Source organism: Callithrix jacchus, chromosome 12 (genome assembly GCF_049354715.1).
Source record: "Callithrix jacchus isolate 240 chromosome 12, calJac240_pri, whole genome shotgun sequence".
Taxonomy (NCBI): Eukaryota; Metazoa; Chordata; class Mammalia; order Primates; family Cebidae; genus Callithrix; species Callithrix jacchus.
The window spans coordinates 98,234,629-98,255,142 of NC_133513.1; the positions used below are offsets into that span (position 1 = coordinate 98,234,629).

The following is a 20,514-nucleotide window of genomic DNA, read 5'->3' on the forward strand; positions in this document are numbered from 1 at the left end:
AGTGTGGGCCTCGCCTTCAGGGTATGACAACCAATGTATCTTACTGGCAAAAAAACGCAACAGCAAGGAGCAGGTTTATACTATGGCTTATGTGCATGAGGGAGGAAATGTTCCTTGAAACTTTTATCGTGCTCATAATTCCCTCCAAATCAATCATGGCTGCATTTTCCAGACAGTTATTATTGTGGAAACTGCTCTTGGCCTTACCTTGGGCCATTAGCTAACAAAAGTAGTTGTTAGCTGCCCATAATAACCAATCTCACACAGATTATTAGATTTTTATCAAAAGGGGCACTATTTGACAGTGAGGATTTTAGGAGTTTGCTCTGCTACTTCCTGAATCTGTTCAGTTCTCATCTCATTGATCCTTGGTTTGTCGCCATACCAAAGGCCAGAGCTCTTAGCTCAGAATCTTTGCCCTAAAAAGCTGCTATCTGGTGGTGTTTCTTAGGATTATTTTTAACCAAATGTGGTTGTCCTGAAGCAGCATAAATGCAACCATGAGTGATGGTCTTCCAAGTCGTGAATGCCACATCATTTTTGTGTTTGGCATGAGTTTATGGAGAAGGGGGCCTCCTTTTATCTCTTGGGTATCAGAGGACCTGACACTGTAAGCTGTCATGGAGCCAAGGCCCCCAAGTGATGGAAAGCCAAGAAGAAACTGAGGACCATAAACAGTAGCTGCATCATGGCTTAACTGTGGAAGAGCCTAGGGTTCCCATGAGGTATGTTGGGGATTGGGCTTCATGCTTTCTGGAGGATAGCAGTGAGAACAGAAGCAGTGACTTTAAGGGTAAAAGGGTACCCTAAAGGGGCCCCTTTCCTACCAGGAGAAAAATGAGAGATTTGAATCTGGGATGGAGAAAGATGTTTTTCATCTCCTTCCTTGGATGTGGACTAGCCAGGAGCCCTTTCCCAGTCTCTTTCTCTTTCACATTGGTCAGTAAAACACAAACTATAAAAGATATAAATTAGGTAAACTCCTAAAAATGAATAAATAAAGCAATAAAAATATCCATTATTTTCTCACATCTGTTCTACTCTCTTGAACAAACAAATCATACAAAAATAATAATAATAATTTCCTTATTTAAAATAATTCAACCTTCAACCAAATGTGTATATGAAATGACAAAGTTGAAAGTATTTGGTAAGAGAAATCTTGAGATGCCATATGTCTGGAGCCAAGGCAGAGAGCTTTAGGAAGAAAGCATTCTCAAGCTGTGGATATTCTTCCTTTTAAGTACTCAATTTTATTTTATTTTTTAATTTTTGTGGATACATAGTAAGTATATATATTTGTGGGGTACATGAGATGTTTTGATATAGGTATGAATGTGAAATAAGCACATCATGGAAACTGGAGCGTCCCCCTTATGCATTTATCCTTTGCACATACACTGGCCTGGCTGGACTCCTCACCCAAATAGCAATCACTGTCAAAACACTTTCCCCTTCAATATAAAATTATCTGTGACACAGAACATGTCCAGTTAGACACAGGAGAATGCTCACTGAAGTCTTTAGAGGGACCTCCACCCAAAGGCAGACAGAAACAGTGATGGCAGTAGTGGTAGTGGGCAGTAGGAATCATACCATTTTTCTTTAATTGTATAGTACTTTAAACAATCAGTAACACTTTCATATGTTCTTATTACTATAAGGAGGGCAGAGCAAATGTTTTTCTTTATTTTTAGGACAAGGTAATAGTCTATGTAGGAGTAATACTCTGTAAGATAAAGGAAAAGATCGCACGGGTACATTTGTGCGAGAGTTGAAATGAGAAACATCCATTTATTTTCTTCCCTTTGAACTGACTTGTCTCCAGAATTACCAAGGATGCAAATAGGAAGGCTAGATGGACTGAAAAATGATCCACCAATAAGAAACATTCACCGACCCCAGGCTGAAGAGATACCTTTGCTACACTTGTGGCTTAAGACCTTAATGTAGAAGTCTCTTCGGTTACTTATACTCATCAAATTGATAATGGTGGAAAGCAAGAAAATGTGCTCTGTCATAGTAGGAAGATAATTAAAATATTTAGTTGGATTTGGTTATGTAGGAAGGAAGGATTAAACAAGAGAAAGGAGAGAGGAAGACAACGATAGAAAGGAAAGTAAGGGAAGAAAGGAGGAAAGGAGGAAAAAAGGAATGTGTGAGATGGGGGAGAAAATCTTGCAGTGTTAAAAAAACTATTACCTCTCAGATGCAACATTGATACATTAACACTTTTTTTTTTTTTTTTTTTTTTTTTTTTAAGACAGAGTCTTGCTTTTGTTGCCCAGGCTGCACAATTTTAGCCTACTGCAACATCTACCTCCGGGGTACAAGTAATGCTCCTGCCTCAGCCTCCCAAGTAGCTGGGATTACAGGTGCCTGCCACCATGCCCAGCTAATTTTTGTATTTTTAGTAGAGACAGGGTTTCACCATGTTGGCCAGGCTGGTCTCAAACTCCTGACCTCAGGTGATTCAGCTGCCTTGGCCTCCCAAATTACTGGGATTACAGGTGTGAGCCACTGTACCTGGCCACATTAACACTTTTTAAAATTTTTATTTACATATGTATATTTTATTGCACTTTAGGTTCTGGGGTGCATGTAAAGAACATGCAGGATTGTTGCATAGGTACATACATAGCAATGTGGTTTGCTGCCTCCATCCCCCCATCACCTATATCTGGCATTTCTCTCCATGTTATCCCTCCCCAACCTCCCCACACCTTGCTGTCCCTCCCCTATTCCCTACCAACAGACCCCAGTGTGTGATGCTCCCCTCCCTGTGTCCATGTGTTCTCATTGATCACACCCCCCTATGAGTAAGAACATGTTTGATTTTCTGTTCTTGTGTCAGTTTGCTGAGCATGATGGTTTCCAGATTCATCCATGTCTCTATGACGAACACAAGCTCATCATTTTTTATGGCTGCATAGTATTCCATGGTATATATGTGCCACATTTTCCTTGTCCAGTCTATTATCAATGGGCGTTTGGGTTGGTTCCAGGTCTTCGCTATTGTAAACAGTGCTGCAATGAATATATGTGTGCATGTGTCTTTATAATAGAACAGTTTATAATCCTTCAGATATATACCCAGTAATGGGATTGCTGGGTCAAATGGAATTTCTTTTTCTAGATCCTTGAGGAATTGCCACACTATCTTCCACAATGGTTGAACTAATTTACACTTTCATCAACAGTGTAAAAGTGTTCCTATTTCTCCACATCCTCTCCAGCATCTGTTGTCTCCAGATTTTTTAATGATTGCCATTTTAACTGACATGAGATGGTATCTCAATGTGGTTTTGATTTGTATTTCTCTAATGACCGGTGATGATGAGCATTTTTTTCATATGTTTATTGGCCTCATAAATGTCTTCTTTTGAAAAGTGTCTGTTCATACCCTTTGCCTACTTTTGAATGGGTTTGTTTATTTTTTTTTCCTGTAAACCTGCTTTAGTTCTTTGTAGATTCTGGATATTAGCCCTTTGTCAGATGGATAGATTGCAAAAAATTTTTCCCCATTCTGTTGGTGCCATTTCACTCTAACAATTGTCTCTTTTACTGTACAGAAGCTCTGGAGTTTAATTAGGTCCCATTTGTCTATATTGGCTTTTGTTGCCAATGCTTTTGGTATTTTAGTCATGAAGTCCTTGGCTATGCCTATGTCTCAAATGGTTTTGTCTGGATTTTCTTCTAGGGTTTTTATGGTGCAAGGTCTTATGTTTAAGTCTTTAATCCATATGAGTTAATTTTAGTATAAAGTGTCAGGAAGGGGTCCAGTTTCTGCTTTCTGCACATGGCTAGCCAGTTTTCCCAACACCATTTGTTAAACAGGGAATCCTTTCCCCATTGCTTGTTTTTGTCAGGTTTGTCAAAGATCAGATGGTTGTAGATGTGTGGCATTGCCTCTGAGGCCTCTGTTCTGTTCCATTGGTCTATATATCTGTTGTGGTACCTATATAACATGCTGTTTTGATTATTGTAGCCTTGTAGTATAGTTTGAAGTCAGGTAGCATGATGCCTCAGCTTTGTTCTTTTTGTTTTGCCTATGCAAGCTCTCTTTTGGTCCCCAATGAAGTTTAAGGTGTTTTTTTCCAGTTCTGTGAAGAGGGTTATTGGTAGCTTGATGGGATAGCATTGCATCTGTAAATTACTTTGGGCAGTATGGCCATTTTCACAATATTGATTCTTTCTAACCATAGCATGGAATGTTTTTCCATCTGTTTGTGTTCTCTCTTATTTCCATGAGCAGTGGTTTTTAGTTCTCCTTGAAGCGGTCCTTTACATCCTTTGTTAGTTGTATTCCTAGGTATTTTATTCTGTTAGTAGCAATTGTGAATGGCAGTTCGTTCTTGGTTTGGCTCTCTTTAAGTCTGTTATTGATGTATAGGAATGCTTGTGATTTCTGTACATTGATTTTGTATCCTGAGACTTTGCTGAAGTTGCTTATCAGTTTCAGGAGATTTTGGGCTTAGACAATGGGATCTTTAAATTTACAATCATGTCATCTGCAGATAGAGACAATTTGATACCACCCTGAATGTGCCTGATCTCATCTGATCTACAAATCTATGCAGGGTAGGATCTGGTTAGCACTTGGAGGGGAGACCACATTAACACTTCTTCATCAGCTTTGTCCTATCCTCATTTTAGTTTGGAGATGAATTGAATTAAACTCCTCACTTATTGCCTAGAGTGTGTTCATGTATATTCTTCTGTTTGCTAGTTTAGAACATCATGCTGTTTATATCAGTTTTCTGAGGGAAAAAATGAGAAGCCTGGCTACCTTTCTACAAGCAGATTTTTTATTATTTGGGAACCTGGCATTTGTTTCTCCTTTGATTTAGGGAGATATACTTTTCCCTTTTTGGAAAACGGCCTTGCCAGATTCTGAATGACACCCACTATGTACTGCAGATGATGAGGCACAATGGCCAATTGTTGAAGGAGATGGAAACCCATTGACAATCAAGGATAATGAAAGAGCTTCCACACAATACATTGATCCCAATTCATAATACAGGCTAATCATCAAAAAGAAAATGGACTGCTGTTTGTCTTCCCATTTATTGGCTAAGTTTCTAGTAAACTAGCTTTGTCCTTGTATTGGAGGTTCGTAAGCATCTGTGGTTAAGCTTATCAGATGTAAATTTAGTTCGGATGCCACTCAAAAAATCTGAAACTTGATTTGAGTTCCCTATTACACCCAGTGCTTCATTTCAAGTGCATATACTCACCTCCCAACGTGTATGGATTTGTGACCCTTCCTTTATTACAGGGGATGCTAATAGAAATTAAGAATTTAGGAGTATGATACAGTTTGACTGCATCCAGGAATATAAACACTGACGTTGTTTTTTCTATTTCCTTAGGTCCTGTGGAGCATGTTCATCTCCGAGTTCCATTTGTTGCCATAAGAAATAAGGAGGTCAACATCAGTGCTGTCGTGTGGCCCAGTCAGCTGGGGACCCTTACCTATTTCTGGTGGTTCGGCAATAGCACAAAGGTTTGGCCCTTTCTGATTAGTGTCAAATTGAATCTGTACTGAATGCTGTCGTGTTCCAGCTTTTATTTGGCTATTGGGGGCACTGAGAATACAGGCAATAAGAGATACTTAATAAACCTCTGAACCCACAAAATTGAATAAAACATACCTCTTCATACCAAGTTCATTACTTTAATAGGGAAAGTTCAAATAATCCTAAGGAAGAAAGAGTATTTTGAGAAATTCTGCAAACCTGCATGTTCATGCTTCTCTAATCAATATTTCTCAAATTTAATTTGTTCCATTTTGCTTTAATCTTGGCCTTGGCCTGGTTATACAATGACAAGGAAGTTAGTTAGCATCTCTGAGATTAAGTGGCTCTATTTGTCAAATATGAACTCGATATCCAAATGTAGGGTTGTCAAAATTAAACTAGATAACACATGTGAAGAATCCTTATCAATACTGGCTAGCTGTTCTAGAAATGCTAGCGTTCTTTTTAGGCAAGGCACTGAGGTTTCCACATCTCAAAGAAAGAAAGGAAAGAGGCCAAACTCTGGACTTGCCATATACTCCCTACTTCCAGCCATGATGGTGGCGACACCTATGTCAAGTATGATCACAATTGTATGACAGAGGCTGGGAGCAATTTGGGTGAGAATTCCTCAAACTAATGTTCTTAATGTTCTTTTCTATTCCTGTTTTATAAAGAACACTTCATTTTTGCAGAGTTGTTAAGTTCACAGCAAAATCAACAGATGGTACAGAGATTTTCTGTATATTCTATGCTGTTTCTTTATATATATGTGTGTGTGTGAATTGCACTTTAGGTTCTGGGGTACATGTGAAGAACATGCAGGATTGTTTGTTGCATAGGTACATACATGGCAATGTGGTTTGCTGTCTCCATCCCTATAACCTATATCTGGCATGTTATCCCTCCCCAACTCCCTACCTCCTCACTATCCCACAGATCCCAGTGTGTGATGCTCCCCTCCTTGTGTCCATGTGTTCTCGTGGTTCAATGCCCACCTATGAGTGAGAACATGCAGTATTTGATTTTCTGTTCTTGTGTCAGTTTGCTGAGAATGATGGTTTCCAGGTTCATCTATGTCCCTACAAAGGACACGAACTCATCATTTTTTATGGCTGAATTGTATTCCATTGTGTATATGTGCCACATTTTCCCTGACCAGTCTATCATCAATGGGCATTTGGGTTTGTTCCAAGTCTTTACTATTGTAAACAGTGCTGCAATTAATGTACGTGTGCATATGTCTTTATAATAGAATGATTTATAATCCTTTGGATCCATATATCCTATGCTTCTACATATGTATAGCCTCTCTCATTGTCAACATCCCCATCAGAGTGTTACATTTGTTGTAATAGATGAACTTACATTGATACATCGTTATCACTCAGAGTCCATAGGATTCATTTCTGTTTTTGTACATTCCATAGGTTTGGATAAATATATAATGACATGAATCTACCACTATAGTATCAAAAAGAAGAGTTTCACTACCCTAAAAATGCTCTGTGCTCCACCTATTCATACCTACCTCCTCTTTAATCCTTGGCAACCAGATATTTTTACTGTTTCTGTAGTTCTGCCTTTTCCAGAATGTCATATAGTTGGAATCATACAGTATGCACTGTTTTCTTACTGGCTTCCTTCACTAAGTAATATGCATTTAAGTTTCTTCCATGTCTTTTCATGGCTTGATAGCTCATGTCTTTTCAGTGCTGAATAATATCCCATTGTCTGAATGTATTACAGTTTATTTATCCGTTTGCTTATTGAAGAACATATTGGTTGCTTCTAAGTTTGGCAGTAATGAATAAAGCTGCTATAAAAATCCATGTGCAGGTTTTGTGTAGACATGAGTTTTTGACTACTTTGGATAAATACTAAGAGCATGATTTCTGGATCTTACGGTAGCAATATGTTTGGTTTTGAAATAAACCACCAAGCTGTCTTCCAAACTGGTTGGACCATTTTGCATTTCCAGCAGCAGTGAATGAGAGTTCTTGTTGCTCCACATCCTCACTAGCATTTGGTGGTGTCATGTTCTGGATTTTGGCCGTTCTAATAGCCATGTAATGATATCACATTTTGGTTTTAATTTGCATTTCCCAGATGACATATTATTTAGAGAAATTTTTCGTATGCTTATTGCCAAGTATATAACATCTTTGGTGAGTTCTCTATTAAGGTCTGTTGCCTATTTTTAAATCAGACTGTTCTATTACTTATTGAGTTTTAAGGATTATTTGTATATTATGTCTTCTGCAAATATTTTCTTCCATTCTGTGACTTTTCAATTTCTTGACAGTGTCTTTTGTAGAGCAAAAGTTTTTAATTTTAAGGAAGTCTGGTTTATCAGTTATTTTTTTATGAATCATGACTTTTGTGTTGTATATGAAATGACTTCACCATACTTTTTTTTATACTTTTGAGTTTTACATTTAGATCTATGATCCATTTTGAGATCTTTTTAAAGGCATAAGAGTTATGCCCAGGCTCATTTATTTTTGCATGTGGATGTCCAGTTGTTCAAGCACCATTTGTTGAAAATACTATTTTTGCTCCATTGTATTAGCTTTGCTCCTTTGCCAAAAATCAGTTGATTACACTTATGTGGTCTATTTCTGGGCTATTTATTCTGTTCCATTGGTCTATTTGCCTGTTTTCACCAATACAACCTGTTTTTAATTACCATAGATTTATAATAGATCTTGAAGTTGAATAGAGTCAGTTCTTCAACTTTGTTCTCCTTTAATTTTATGTTGACTATTTTGAGTCTTTTGCCTTGCCATTGTATACTTTCAAATCACTTTGTCAATATCTACAAACTAACTTGCTAGGATTTTTATTGGCATTGGATTGACTCTATCAAATAGGTAAGAACTGATATCTTCACAATTTTAAGTATTCCTATCCATGAACATGGAACATCTATTTATTTAGTTATTATTTGATTTCTTTCAACAGAGTTTTATAGTTTTTCTACACGGATCTTTTACATATTTTGTTAAATTTATATGGAAGTATTTCATTTTTGATGGTGCTAAAGTACATGGTATTGAGTATTTTATTTTTTGTTTAAATTGATATGTAATATTTCACATGTTTATAGAATATGGATACTTATTAAACGTATAGAATGTGTAGTGATCAAGTCAGGGTATTTATTGTATCCATCAACCTTAACTATTTATTATTTGTATGTGTTGGAAACATTTCAAGTCTTCTCTTTCATACTTTGAAATATATAATATATTGTTGTTAACTTTAGTCACGCTACTCTGCTACCAAACATTGGAACTTATATCTTCTATATACCTGTATGTCTGTACTCATTGATCAGCCTCTCTTTATCTGCCCTTCCTCTCCAACTCACATGATCTTCCCAGCCTTTGGTATCTATCATTTTATTCTCTGCCTCCATGAGATCAACTTTTTTAGCTCCCACATATTTGTGAGAATGGGTGATATTTGTCTTTCTGTGCTTGACTTAATTCACTTAACATATTGACCATCCATGTTTCTAAAAATTACATAATTTCATTCTTTTTATGGCTAAATAGTATACCATCATATATTTATATCATATTTTCTTTCTCCTCTTGTCTGTTGTGGTTACTTAGGGTTAATTCTATATCTTGTAATAAACATGTAAGTGCAGGAATGCCTTTGATATACTGATTGCTTTTCTTTTGGATAGATAATCAGCTAATGGATTACTGGATAGGGTGGTGGTTTTATTTTTAGTTTTTTTGAGAAATCTGCATACTGTTTTTCATTGAGGCTGTACTAATTTACATCCCCACCAACAATGTATAAGTTATTTTTTTCTGTTATATAATAATGGCATCTGTTATTGTTTTTCTATTATTGGCAATTCTAACATGGGTAAGTTAATGTCTAATTGTGGTTTTGATTTGTATTTCCATGGTGATTAGTGATATTGAGCATTTTTCAATATACGTACTGGTCAAAATGTCTTCTTTTGAGAAATATCAGTTCACGTCTTTGTCTACTTTTTAAAGAGTTTTTTGGCTTACTGTTGAGTTGTTTGAGTTACTTGAATACTCTGGGTATTAGTCTGTGGTCAGATGAGTAGTTTGCAAATATTTTGTCCCATTCCACAGGTTATCTCTTCATTCTATTGTTTTCTTTCCTGTGCAGAAGCATGTTTAGTTTAATATAGTCTTGTTTGACTAAACGTATTTTGTTATTCATTTGGTGGGTTCTTCCATTCAGAATTTATCTGCATTTTTTAAATATCGAACTCTTTGGTAAATTTCTCATTCATACCCTGAACTGTTTTTCTGATTTCTTTGCCTTGTGTTTTTGCATTCTCTTTTATCTCACAGATCTTCTTTCAAATCAATGTTTGAATTCCTTTTCTGGGATTTTATAATTGTTTTGTTTGATTGGGATCTATTACTGGAGAATTATTGTATTCCTTCAGAGTTGTCCATTTTTCTTGCTTTTTCATGTTTTCTAGGTCCCCTTACATTGATACCTGTGTAGCTGGTATAATGGTCACTCCTTCCAATTTCTTTGAATTTGCTTTTGTAGGGCGGGACTTTTTCCTGAAGATGTTTTTATGGTGTTGGTTGAGTAGGGCACTTTGGCTTTTATTCTGAGTGCATGCATTAGTATAATCTCTGTGTGATTTCTTGCACCTTAAATAGCATCAGTGGCAGCTATGATTTCCTTGCTGGATCAGGGGCAGTTATTAGTGGAGGCTGTGGAAAATTTTTGCAGGGGTCTGGGATACTAGGTGGGCCAGGGTTTGGCATCCTAGGGTAGCAGCAGTGGGCTGATTATGCATATTAGGGGCCTCAGGGTGGTGTATGTCAGCCTTGGTGTTAGAAGGCCCAACTGCACTGATTTTTGGGCCTCCAAATATCTTGCTGTTAGTCATAGTGGTGCACCAAGTAGATGAGTGGGTTCTCTGCCCCTTGGGCAGGAGGTGTGATGTAGGTGATGGTAGTAGCAGTGGCAGGACAACCCTCTGGGTCTTGAGCAGTTCCCACTGGTGGTAGTGGTGGCTGCAGTGGGCTGGGTGGTTCAGTCTTCATATCTGCAGTAGTTAATACAGGTGGGTGCCAGCTCTGGTGGTAGTGGCAGGGTGGTGGGCTCAACCTCAGGTGTTTCAGAGGAGTACTGCTGTAATGATTGTGGTGGACTAGGTAGTGTGATCCTCAGACCCTCAGACTCCCAGATTGAGTGCTCTGGGTCAGTGGAGGGCAAAGCCAGGCTAAGAGGTCATATCCTCAGGTCCCCTGGTGTTGTGTGCAGGTGGGCTGTAGTAGTCAGTTGTGGGGTGATAACTAAACCCCAGGTGGGATGATTACTAAACCCCAGGTGGGATGCTTAGGTGGGGGAGTGGGAGTGGTTGTACTATAGCCTTGCTACTGGGGAGGGCAGAGTTGCTTTTAGTGGTGGACAGGGTTGATTTTAATGGTGGCCATAGTCAGGTGGGTGGGAAATAGATATATTGCTTGTATCTTAGCCTAAGTGGCAGATACTTATGTTTCACTTGCACTTCAGCCACTTCATTGGCAACTGGTGCTTCACTCATGTCTTAGCCTCAACTGTAGCAGCCCACACTTCACTCACTGTTGCCCATGGCAACAGCCCATAGTAATGGCAGCTATGGGTGGGGAGAGGGGCTCTGTTTGGGTGCCTAAAAATGCACAGTGGCTCTGCTGCTGGTGGCAAGTGTGACCATTGCCAGTGGCCTGTGCCTTCATCCACATAGCAGCAGCTAGCTGCAGTGGTGACTGCCTGTGGGGAATATCGATAAGGCTCCAGGAATAAGGAGATGTAGTCGCTGTTGGGCCCCAGGGCAGGGTGAAATCTGTTGGGAGCTGGGTTCTCAAATTGGCACCTTGCTGCAGCTGCTTTGGACTTGGGATGTGTGGAGCCCAGTGTGAGCTCCCTTTCTTGAGCACTGACATTACAGTCTCCAAGGGAGCTGCTTATGTCCGTTTCAGGGCCCACAATGGTCAAGGGGCCCTCTAGTGACTAGGGTTGTAGGAGTCCATGGTGAGAATGTGGACTTCTGGAGGTCTCTCACTTACCCTTTTCTCATATTGGGGAGTCCCTTTCCACACTGAGGAATCCCTCCAAACTCACAGCCGATCCTGGCCAAGCAGGCTGCCTTGCTTCCATGTCATTCACTGCTTTATGTGCTTCCTGTTACTTCTCTGTTGAATTCTAGGATTCTCTCTTAGGTGACCTATTCGAAGTGTGATTGTCTAGTTACTACTTTTGGTTCTTCTTTGTGGGGAAGATGAGTGCAAACTGCCTCTGGTCAGCTATCTTGAAGCTCCTTGGTATTGTATTTTTAATTCAAATCACACTCGTTCATTGCTGGTATATAGTAAAGTGATAAACTTTTGTATATGAACCTTGTATCCCGTGACCTTGCTATAATCACATATTAGTCCCAGGAAATTTTTGCTTGTTATTGTTGATTCTCTTAGATGCCTGCATAAGCAATCATATCATCTATGAGAAAATAGTCTTCTTTCTTCTTTCCCAATCAGTATAACTTTTGTTTATTTTCTTGTCTTATTGCATTAGCCAGGACTTCCAGTACAGTGTTGACAAGAAGTGGTGAGAGGGAACATCCTTGCTTTATTGTTGATCTTAGTGGGAAATCTTCTAACGTCACACCATTGATTATGATGTTAGCTATAAGTTTTTCATTCGTTATTATCTTGGGGGAAGTTATAATAACAACTCTAAATAAAATAGTCTTTTCTTTTTTCCCAATAAACTAAGAATAGTTTATAAAGAGTTGTTATTATAAATGGGTGTTGGATTTTCTTAGGGGCTTTTTCTGTGTATGTTAATATGACTATGTTCTTTTTTTCTTTAGCCTGCTGATGTGATGGATTACATTAATTGATTTTTTTTTTTTTTTTGAGACGGAGTTTCACTCTTGTTACCCAGGCTGGAGCGCAATGGCGCAATCTCGGCTCACTGCAACCTCCGCCTCCGGGGTTTAGACAATTCTCCTGTCTCAGCCTCCCGAGTAGCTGGGATTACAGGCATGCACCACCATGCCCAGCTAATTTTTTGTATTTTTTTTAGTAGAGATGGTGTTTCACCTTGCTGACCAGGATGGTCTCGATCTCTTGACCTCGTGATCCACCCGCCCCAGCCTCCCAAAGTGCTGGGCATTAATTGATTTTTAAATGTTGAACCAGCCTTGGGATAAATTCTGATATTGGTCATGGAGTATAATTTGTTATACATGATTGGATTCCATTTACTAATGTTTTATTGAGGATTTTTGCATCTTTGTTTCTGAGAGTTATTGATATTTAGTTTTCCTTTCTTGTGATATATTTACCTGATTTTAGTATTTGGTTGATGCTGGCTTGATTAAGTGAGTTAGAAAGTATTCTTTCCTCTTCTATTTTCTGAAAAATAATGTGGAAAATTGGCATAATTTCTCCCTTAAGTGTTTAGTAGAATTCACCAGTAAAATCATCTGGGCCTGGTGTTTTCTCTTTCACAAAGTTATTAATTACTGATTCAGTTTCTTTAATAGATATAATCCTGCTCAGATATTCTGTTACATCCTGTATGAGTTTCAACAGATTGTATCTTTCAAGAAATTGATCTATTTCATCTGGGTTATCAAATGTGTGGGCATAGAAGTGTTCAACATATTCAATTGTCATCATTTTAATATCTATAAGATTTGTAGTGATGTCCCCTCTTTCATTTCTGATATTAGTAATTGTGTCCCCTCTCTTTTAGCCTGGCCAGAGGTTTATCAACTTTATTGATATTTTCAAAAAACCAGATTTTTGTTTTATTGATTTTCTCTATTAATTTCCTATTTTCAGTTTTATTGATTTCTGTTCTTGTTTTTATTATTTCTTTTTCTCTGCTTACTTTGGAGTTTTGTTCTTTTTCTTGTTTCTTGAGATGAGAGGTTAGATAACTAATTCTAGATATTTCTTCTTTTCCAATATATACACTGAATGCTATAAATTTCCTTCTAAGTACTGCTTTTGCTGCATCCCACAATTGTTAGTTTTATTTTAAATTTTTATTTAGTTGAAAATACTTTTAATTTCTCTTGACATGTGTTTTTTTACTTCTGTGTTATTGAGATGTGTCTTGTTTAATCTCTGTGTATTTTGGGATTTTCTAGTTATCTTTCCATTAATTATTTATTGCTCAGTTTAACTGTAGTCTGAGAGCAGACATTGTATGATTTTTATTTTCATATTTGTTAAAATGTGTTTTATGGCCCAAAATGTAGTCTAGTTCAGTGGATGTTTATGTGGGCTTTAGAAGACTGTATTGTGCTGTTGTCTGATAAAGTACTCTATAGATGTTAGTTATGTCCAGTTGAGTGATAGCATTATTAAATTCAACTATGACCTTATTGATTTAATTTTATTTTTGTATATCACTCATACTTTTTAAAAAACTCTTTAAAGTGATTGCTCTAGAATTTGCTATATACATTTACAGTGAATCCAAGCCTATTTTAAATAGTGCTATGCCACTTTAATAGTAGTGAGAGTGGCTTTTAGTAAAAATTATAAATTCTTGTCTCTTGTCTGTTCTCTCACTGTTGTCACTCGTTTCACTTGTATATAAACATAAATAAGATATATACATAAGTATACATAATCAAATACCTTGTTGGTATTATTATGTTGAACAATTTTTTTTTCTGTTAAGTCAACTAAGAATAATAGTTTTCTAAAAAAATTTTGCCTTCATTTATTCTTCAACAGTGTTCTTTCTTTCTTCATGTGGTTTAAGTTTCTGACCTATATGTCCTTCTGTCTGAAGAAATGTTAATGTTTTTTTGCAAAACAGATCTACTGACAACACATTTTAAATTTTTTTCTTTATTTGAGAAAGCATTTTTTCTTCTTCACTTTTGATGGATAATTTTGCAGGGTAAAGAGTTCTAAATTGTGGGTTTTTTTCCCCCTCAACTCTTTAAATATTTCTACTTTCTTTTTGTTTACATGGTTTCTGGGGAGACATTGGGTATAATTCTTATCTCTTCTCCTTTATGTGGAAGTTGTTTATTTCCTCTGGCTTCTCTCAGGATTTTTTTCTTAATCTTTGATTTTTTTGTAGTTTGAAAACAATACATCTAGGTGTAGATTTTTCAGCATTTATCTTTCTCAGTGTTCTCTGAGTTTTGTGTGTTTGTGGTTTGGCATCTGACATTACTTTGCTGTGATTCTCAGTTATTATTAAGACTTTTTCTGTTTCTTTTTTTGTTATTCACATTATCTGCATTTATACTATTTTCAATTATTCCTCATTCTCCAATATTCTGTTCTTTTTTTTTTCCTTTTGTTCTCTGTGCTTTTCAGTTTTGGCAGTTTCTATTGAGATGTTCTTAGGCTAAGAGATTCTTCCTCAGTGTGTTCAGTCTACTAATAAACACATCAAAGGCATTTTAAAATTTCAATATAGTGTTTTTGATCTCTAGCATTTTTTTTGTTTTTCTCTTAGAATATCCAACTTTCTATTGACATTACTCATCTGTTTTGGCATGCTGTCTACTTTATCCATTAAATCTTTTAGCACAGTGATCAAAATTATTTCAAATTTCTGCTCTGATCATTGCAACATCCCTGTTATATCTGGCTCTGATACTTGCTCTGTTTCTTCTATGTTTTTTTCCCCTTTAGTATTAGGGGAAAAATAATACCTTACTTTTTTTCTTCATAGCTGTACATGATATAGTGAGTGAAAGGAATGACTGTAAATCAGTCTTTAGTAATATGGCGGTAGCATGTGGAAGCAGGGGAAGCTTTTAGCAACCTATGATTAGGTCTCAGGCATTTACAGGTGTTTCTATTTGTTCTCCTTCTCCTGATTCCCCAGGTTGGTTAGATTAGCTAGAGTGGACTGTAGGTAGGTATCTGTGTTCTCTCATATGGAAAGATAAAGTGGGCTGGGGTTGGGTATTTTACTTCTTGTAGCTTACTTGGACTATAAAACCTCTTCAGTTTAGGCTCTTATTTGTAAATTTCTTCTGAGAGCAGACCTTGTTAAAAAGAAGGTAGTGCTCTGATGTGTATTTCAAAATAATCATTTCCCCCTCCTTCTGCTATAACCATAAGGGCAATTTTCTTTAACATTTTTTGGGAGTTCCTGGTCACCTAATGGTGATAAAATTCACAAAGTCAAGGGAGGCTTCCTATGACTGAATCCCCCTGGAATTTTGAACTCTCAGACTTGTGGGGTTTTTTTGTCTTTTTTTTTTAAACTCATAATGTGATTAGCATTCTTGTCATAGAGAAAGCTTTAACTTAAAAAACATAATTTAAATAAGGTACAGCATCAGACTTGGAAATGCTGGATATCTAAAAAGAAGGGAAATAAATATTCATATTCTGGTCAATAACAACCAAAGAAAACTTCACCCTACCCTTACTTCTGCATAAGTGGGAGATAACTTATCCCTAATCTTTTTTAGGGAGGCAGCATGATATAGTGGAGAGAACATGGACCTTGGATTTAGGGTTTCTTGGGTGAAGTTTCCAGAACTGCTACTTCTTAGCTGTGTGAGATCTTGATAAAGTTATCTGTCCTAAGATATAATTGATTCACCATAAACTGTAAAGAATAATGCCTATCTCAACTTGATTGTTGTGAAAACTAAGCTAACACTATTTACTTGGCGCAGACTATGTACTCAATAAATTGATGCTTTTTATTATGTTATTAGAACTTATATTTAGCATGGGTTAGTAAAATATAGAGCAAGATTCATGGACCAGGGAACCCTTTTCTCTTTGCATTATTTGTGCCTCATATTTTCAAATTAATTTCTCAGTATAGATGACTAATGTATTTCCATTTCTGGGATTATTGTACACCAGGACAATAGATGGGTAGAGCATTTAATAAAAGCCCTATTTGTTACATTAGAGTAGTTAAGCTCCCTGTCTGAGATGAACATCCCAAATTCAAACACTTGGTTAATTGCAGAACCAAACATAAAACTTGGGCCTACTAATTCCCATTTATCACGCACTCTTCCCAGCCCCAGTTGCTTCAGCTGCACCACTAAAGGTATTTATCTCCTGGAGGTTACATAACCTAAAATCATGCCTCAAAGACCAGCAGATATACATAGTGAAGGAAAAAGAGAAAGTCATTCAGGGAGAAGTTAGAAAGCGGAGGATTTTAAGTTCATTTCTCCTGTGTGGATGTGAGGGTTTGGCTGTAAAGTCAGAGAATTATTTCTTGTTCTAGTTCATTTACCTGGTGATCTTTTCTGAGAAATTTCTGTGTGCAAGAAGGGCAGTTCTTGACTGTTACCAACACAGTGATTTACTCAGCAGCCTCGGAGGAACGGAAGACACAATGTTTCTCTACAGCTCTATTTTTTCTTTGAGTGCTGCTTCTAAGACCTGAAATTCCATGCAGTGTCTAATAGGTATTTGATTAAAAAGAAATAAATGGACAAAGCGATTGGGGATTCTAGTTTATGTTTCTGAAATAATTATCTATGTTAAATTGAATGAGTCACTTAATCTGAGTTTGTATCAATTTCTCTAAAGCAAGTATACTATAATGTGTAATATATGAACATGACTTAATTATCATTTGAAATCTACTGTATATCTCTGTTTCTCCACTCTATCTATCTATCTATCTATCTCTCTACTATCTACTACCTACCTACCTACCTAATATATCTTATGCCATATTATGAAAGGGCATTTTAAAATTACATATTGACATTATAGTTTTTTTATTTTTTTAATGGTGACCAGGATATTCCATTGGTTAGGAAAAGCTTGAGAATGAAATGCGGCACAAATACCCAGGTCCCAGAGGTTTACTAGGTGGTTTTGTTCCCAAAGAACTAAGAGAATGATAATACATGAGAGGCAGAAGAATAGAGTGGTTTCAGAACAAGACGAACCTAGGTTGCAGTCCAGACAGAATCTTCTTTGCTGTATCCCTCTAATCAAACCATTTAATATATTTGAGTCGGTTTTACTGATTGTAACGTCTGGGTAATAACAGTAGTATCTATGATCAAGTACTGCTTCAAGGATTAAGTAAAGAAAGGCTTAGAAAACGTTTAGAACACATCAAGCATTTGGAAGTAGTAGTCACTGTTTTGCTCATCATTTGCATTAACAGTATTTGTATTTAGGTTAAAAATCTGACTTGGTTCCATAGATTACACTCCAATTTCTAAAAATGGTTACATGGTCCATTTGAAAGAGGTGCATTTTCAGTGCAGTGCTATTTGATAACCCCATGCCAGAAACACATCAAGGTGGCCATGGCACCCATTAGTTGATCCAGTGAGTACTATATTTGGCTGGCAAATGAGTGAATGTCTCTGGGTATGTGGTGAGTACTGTGATTTTTAGAGCTATTTGGTTCCCTTTGACAAGCAAACTGGCCTGTAAAAGGAACTAATGCTAATTTGAGCATGTATTTCTGTTACTCATTGTGTACTGGTCTTTTCATACATATTATTTTATTGTTATCAGAACATCACTGATGAAATAGAAGTTATTCCATTTTATAGAAGATACAATTAAGACATTAACCTTGGAAGGTGATGCTTTGTGGCTATTTTTATGTCTTTGTGTTTGTTTGTGTGACTAGGTTACTATGTAAGTAGTTGAATTAAATCATCCTACTGATAAAGGTGAATTGGCCTGCTGCCTTTATAATCAGACTTTTGCATGCTGCTAAAAGGGATAGAAGAACACATATGACATTCTCCTTAGCTTCAGGGAGATTGTATCCCCAATAAGAAAGCACAGTGAGCACATAGGCAATAATTGGCAAGCAAATATGTTGTATAGGTAAATAGAAAAGAGAAAGATTTTCTGAAATCCAACTAAATCCAGCTCATGTGCCTAAAATCTATCAGTGGTCAATGTGAAATTGCATCAGTACTTTTCTGGATCTTTTTTAAGAGCCAGTAGTTTGTGCTAGATGTTGTGAGGAATACAGAGCAGTGTAAATTCCATTTGTTGCTTTCAAGAAACATGTAATCTATTTGAGAATATGAGGCTAACGTTCAAGAAAATATAAAAGAAGGTATGCAATAGGAATGTAAAATTACTGGTCAAGTCAAGCAGCCTAACAATTGTTGGATACAGACTTTGTTGGTCCCTGAGTGAGTTGTATACAAGGTGGAGCCTAAGCTGGCATGGAAGGAGTAGTAGAATTGAGGCAGAGAGGAAGGAGGGATTTTCGTATAGAGGTTAGGCTTTGGTGATGGTTAGAGGATTAATTTTGGCAGAAGTTGGAGAAAAAGCTGAAAGGTGAGGAATATAGATGACAGATGGCTTTGAATGATAAAAATTGATGCTTTTTCTTTTGTCACAAAAATTCTGATTTAGGGTAGATTTATATAAGATAGAACCAGATTCCTGGACAGTAATACTTTAGACAGATACTGTCAAACAGTTTTGGTATGTATTTAACTCTGATATTTGTGTATCTATATTTGAGGAAAAGTGCTTTTTAAACCTGTGAATTTTCACATTAATCCCATAGGCATAAAAATATGGGAGTTTCGTTTTACTACCTTAAACTATTTATCATCTTTTCCCACCTATTACCACCAGTCATTTTTCCTCCCTTAAAAACACACAAAGACAAAGGAATAAAGCAAGATAGTATTTATGACTATTAGTTTAGCTTTAAGTGATTAGTTTACTATACTACTTTGCTTTATTTCTTTAATAGTATCCATAGCTACTAGTTTAATTTTAAACTCATGTTTAAAATAGAACCATGAATTTGATTCTATCTTCTATCATTAGTTCAGTTTAGTTTAAACTAAACTAGTAGCTGTAGATACTATTTTGCTTTATTTCTTTGCCTTTGTGTGTTTTTAAGATTTTTTATATAGTTCGATATGTGGTAGATCCACAATCCACAATTATATATCCAGCCTTTGCGTTGCATGTGATGAGAACTTTGCACTCATTACTGTATAATCTGCTGAAGGTTTTAAATAAGGCAAGCATAGTGACTGCATAGTCTGTCCAATTTGAGACTGGCAGCTTTTATCAAGATATGCATTTTAAATTGAGATTTTAGAATGTGCCATATTAACTTGACTTACTGTGTCTAGGAAACTGATGTAGGCTGCATGCAAAGATTTCCCTGCAGCTTGCTTATTTCCATTAGTCAAGTGGAAATCTCATAACTAAATAGTCACACAGAACTTTCTCAATTTCTTGCCAGGCTCAGTGGATAATATGTGACCTGTCGCACATGAGGGATTCTCTGTGGGGAGAGATGTAGCTCACAGCCTAGGCATGGCATGAGATATTTTTCTAAGGGGCCTTGCTGTGGGCTGGCTCTGTAGATTGGATGAAGAACAGAGACAGAGAAGTCAATCAGCTGCCTGTTGGATTTGTGGGGCTCTGAAAGGCCAATTTGCTGGGATTAACAGAGGTCTGGCTTAATAAATGTGTCTGCTTGCCTAATATATTTGAGTAAATGAACCTTAAAATACTTGATTCAATTTAGCATTGGGCACCACATATCAGTGGCTGATGAAGAACTCAAGAATCCTGTTGAGTGTTCCAGCTTTGCAAGGAAGGTGAAATCAGCCATGCTGCCATAACAGCTGATGAGAAACAAAGGCAATTTGGAAAACAAAATTAGCTCCTGCCATTTCCCCAACACAAGAGTCTGTGGCTTGCCACCTGGAGACCAAGTGTTCCCATTCAGTGCAGTTTGTTTGCTGTGGCTCAGTGCCCTGACTGGCTGGCAGGAGGGCACATGCTCTCTTACTTCAGATGGCATTCCCTTTGCCCTGCATCCCTGCACCCTTGCTGGGCCCTGGATCTCCTAGGGAAACAGCCAGATGGAGACAAGATCAAATCTGCTAGGACAGGAGGAATTCCATTCCTCTCAAAAGAGGTTCCATTGCCCAGGACAGCACCAGCCACCTGACTCTTAGGAATAGTGGGCAGAAAAAGGAGAGAGGGCCATGTATACTACTGAG

The 20,514-nt window shown here is 37.1% G+C and overlaps 1 protein-coding gene across 1 annotated transcript in view; it reads left to right on the plus strand.

Annotated features, from left to right (window-relative positions):
* The window catches only part of SORCS3 (sortilin related VPS10 domain containing receptor 3), a 609,733-nt gene that overhangs the window by 564,839 nt on the left and 24,380 nt on the right, over window positions 1–20,514 (plus strand). The window contains exon 20 of the mRNA XM_002756582.7: window positions 5,376–5,509. Coding sequence (XP_002756628.3) covers window positions 5,376–5,509 — 134 coding nt within the window. The remainder of the gene's footprint in view (window positions 1–5,375; window positions 5,510–20,514) is intronic.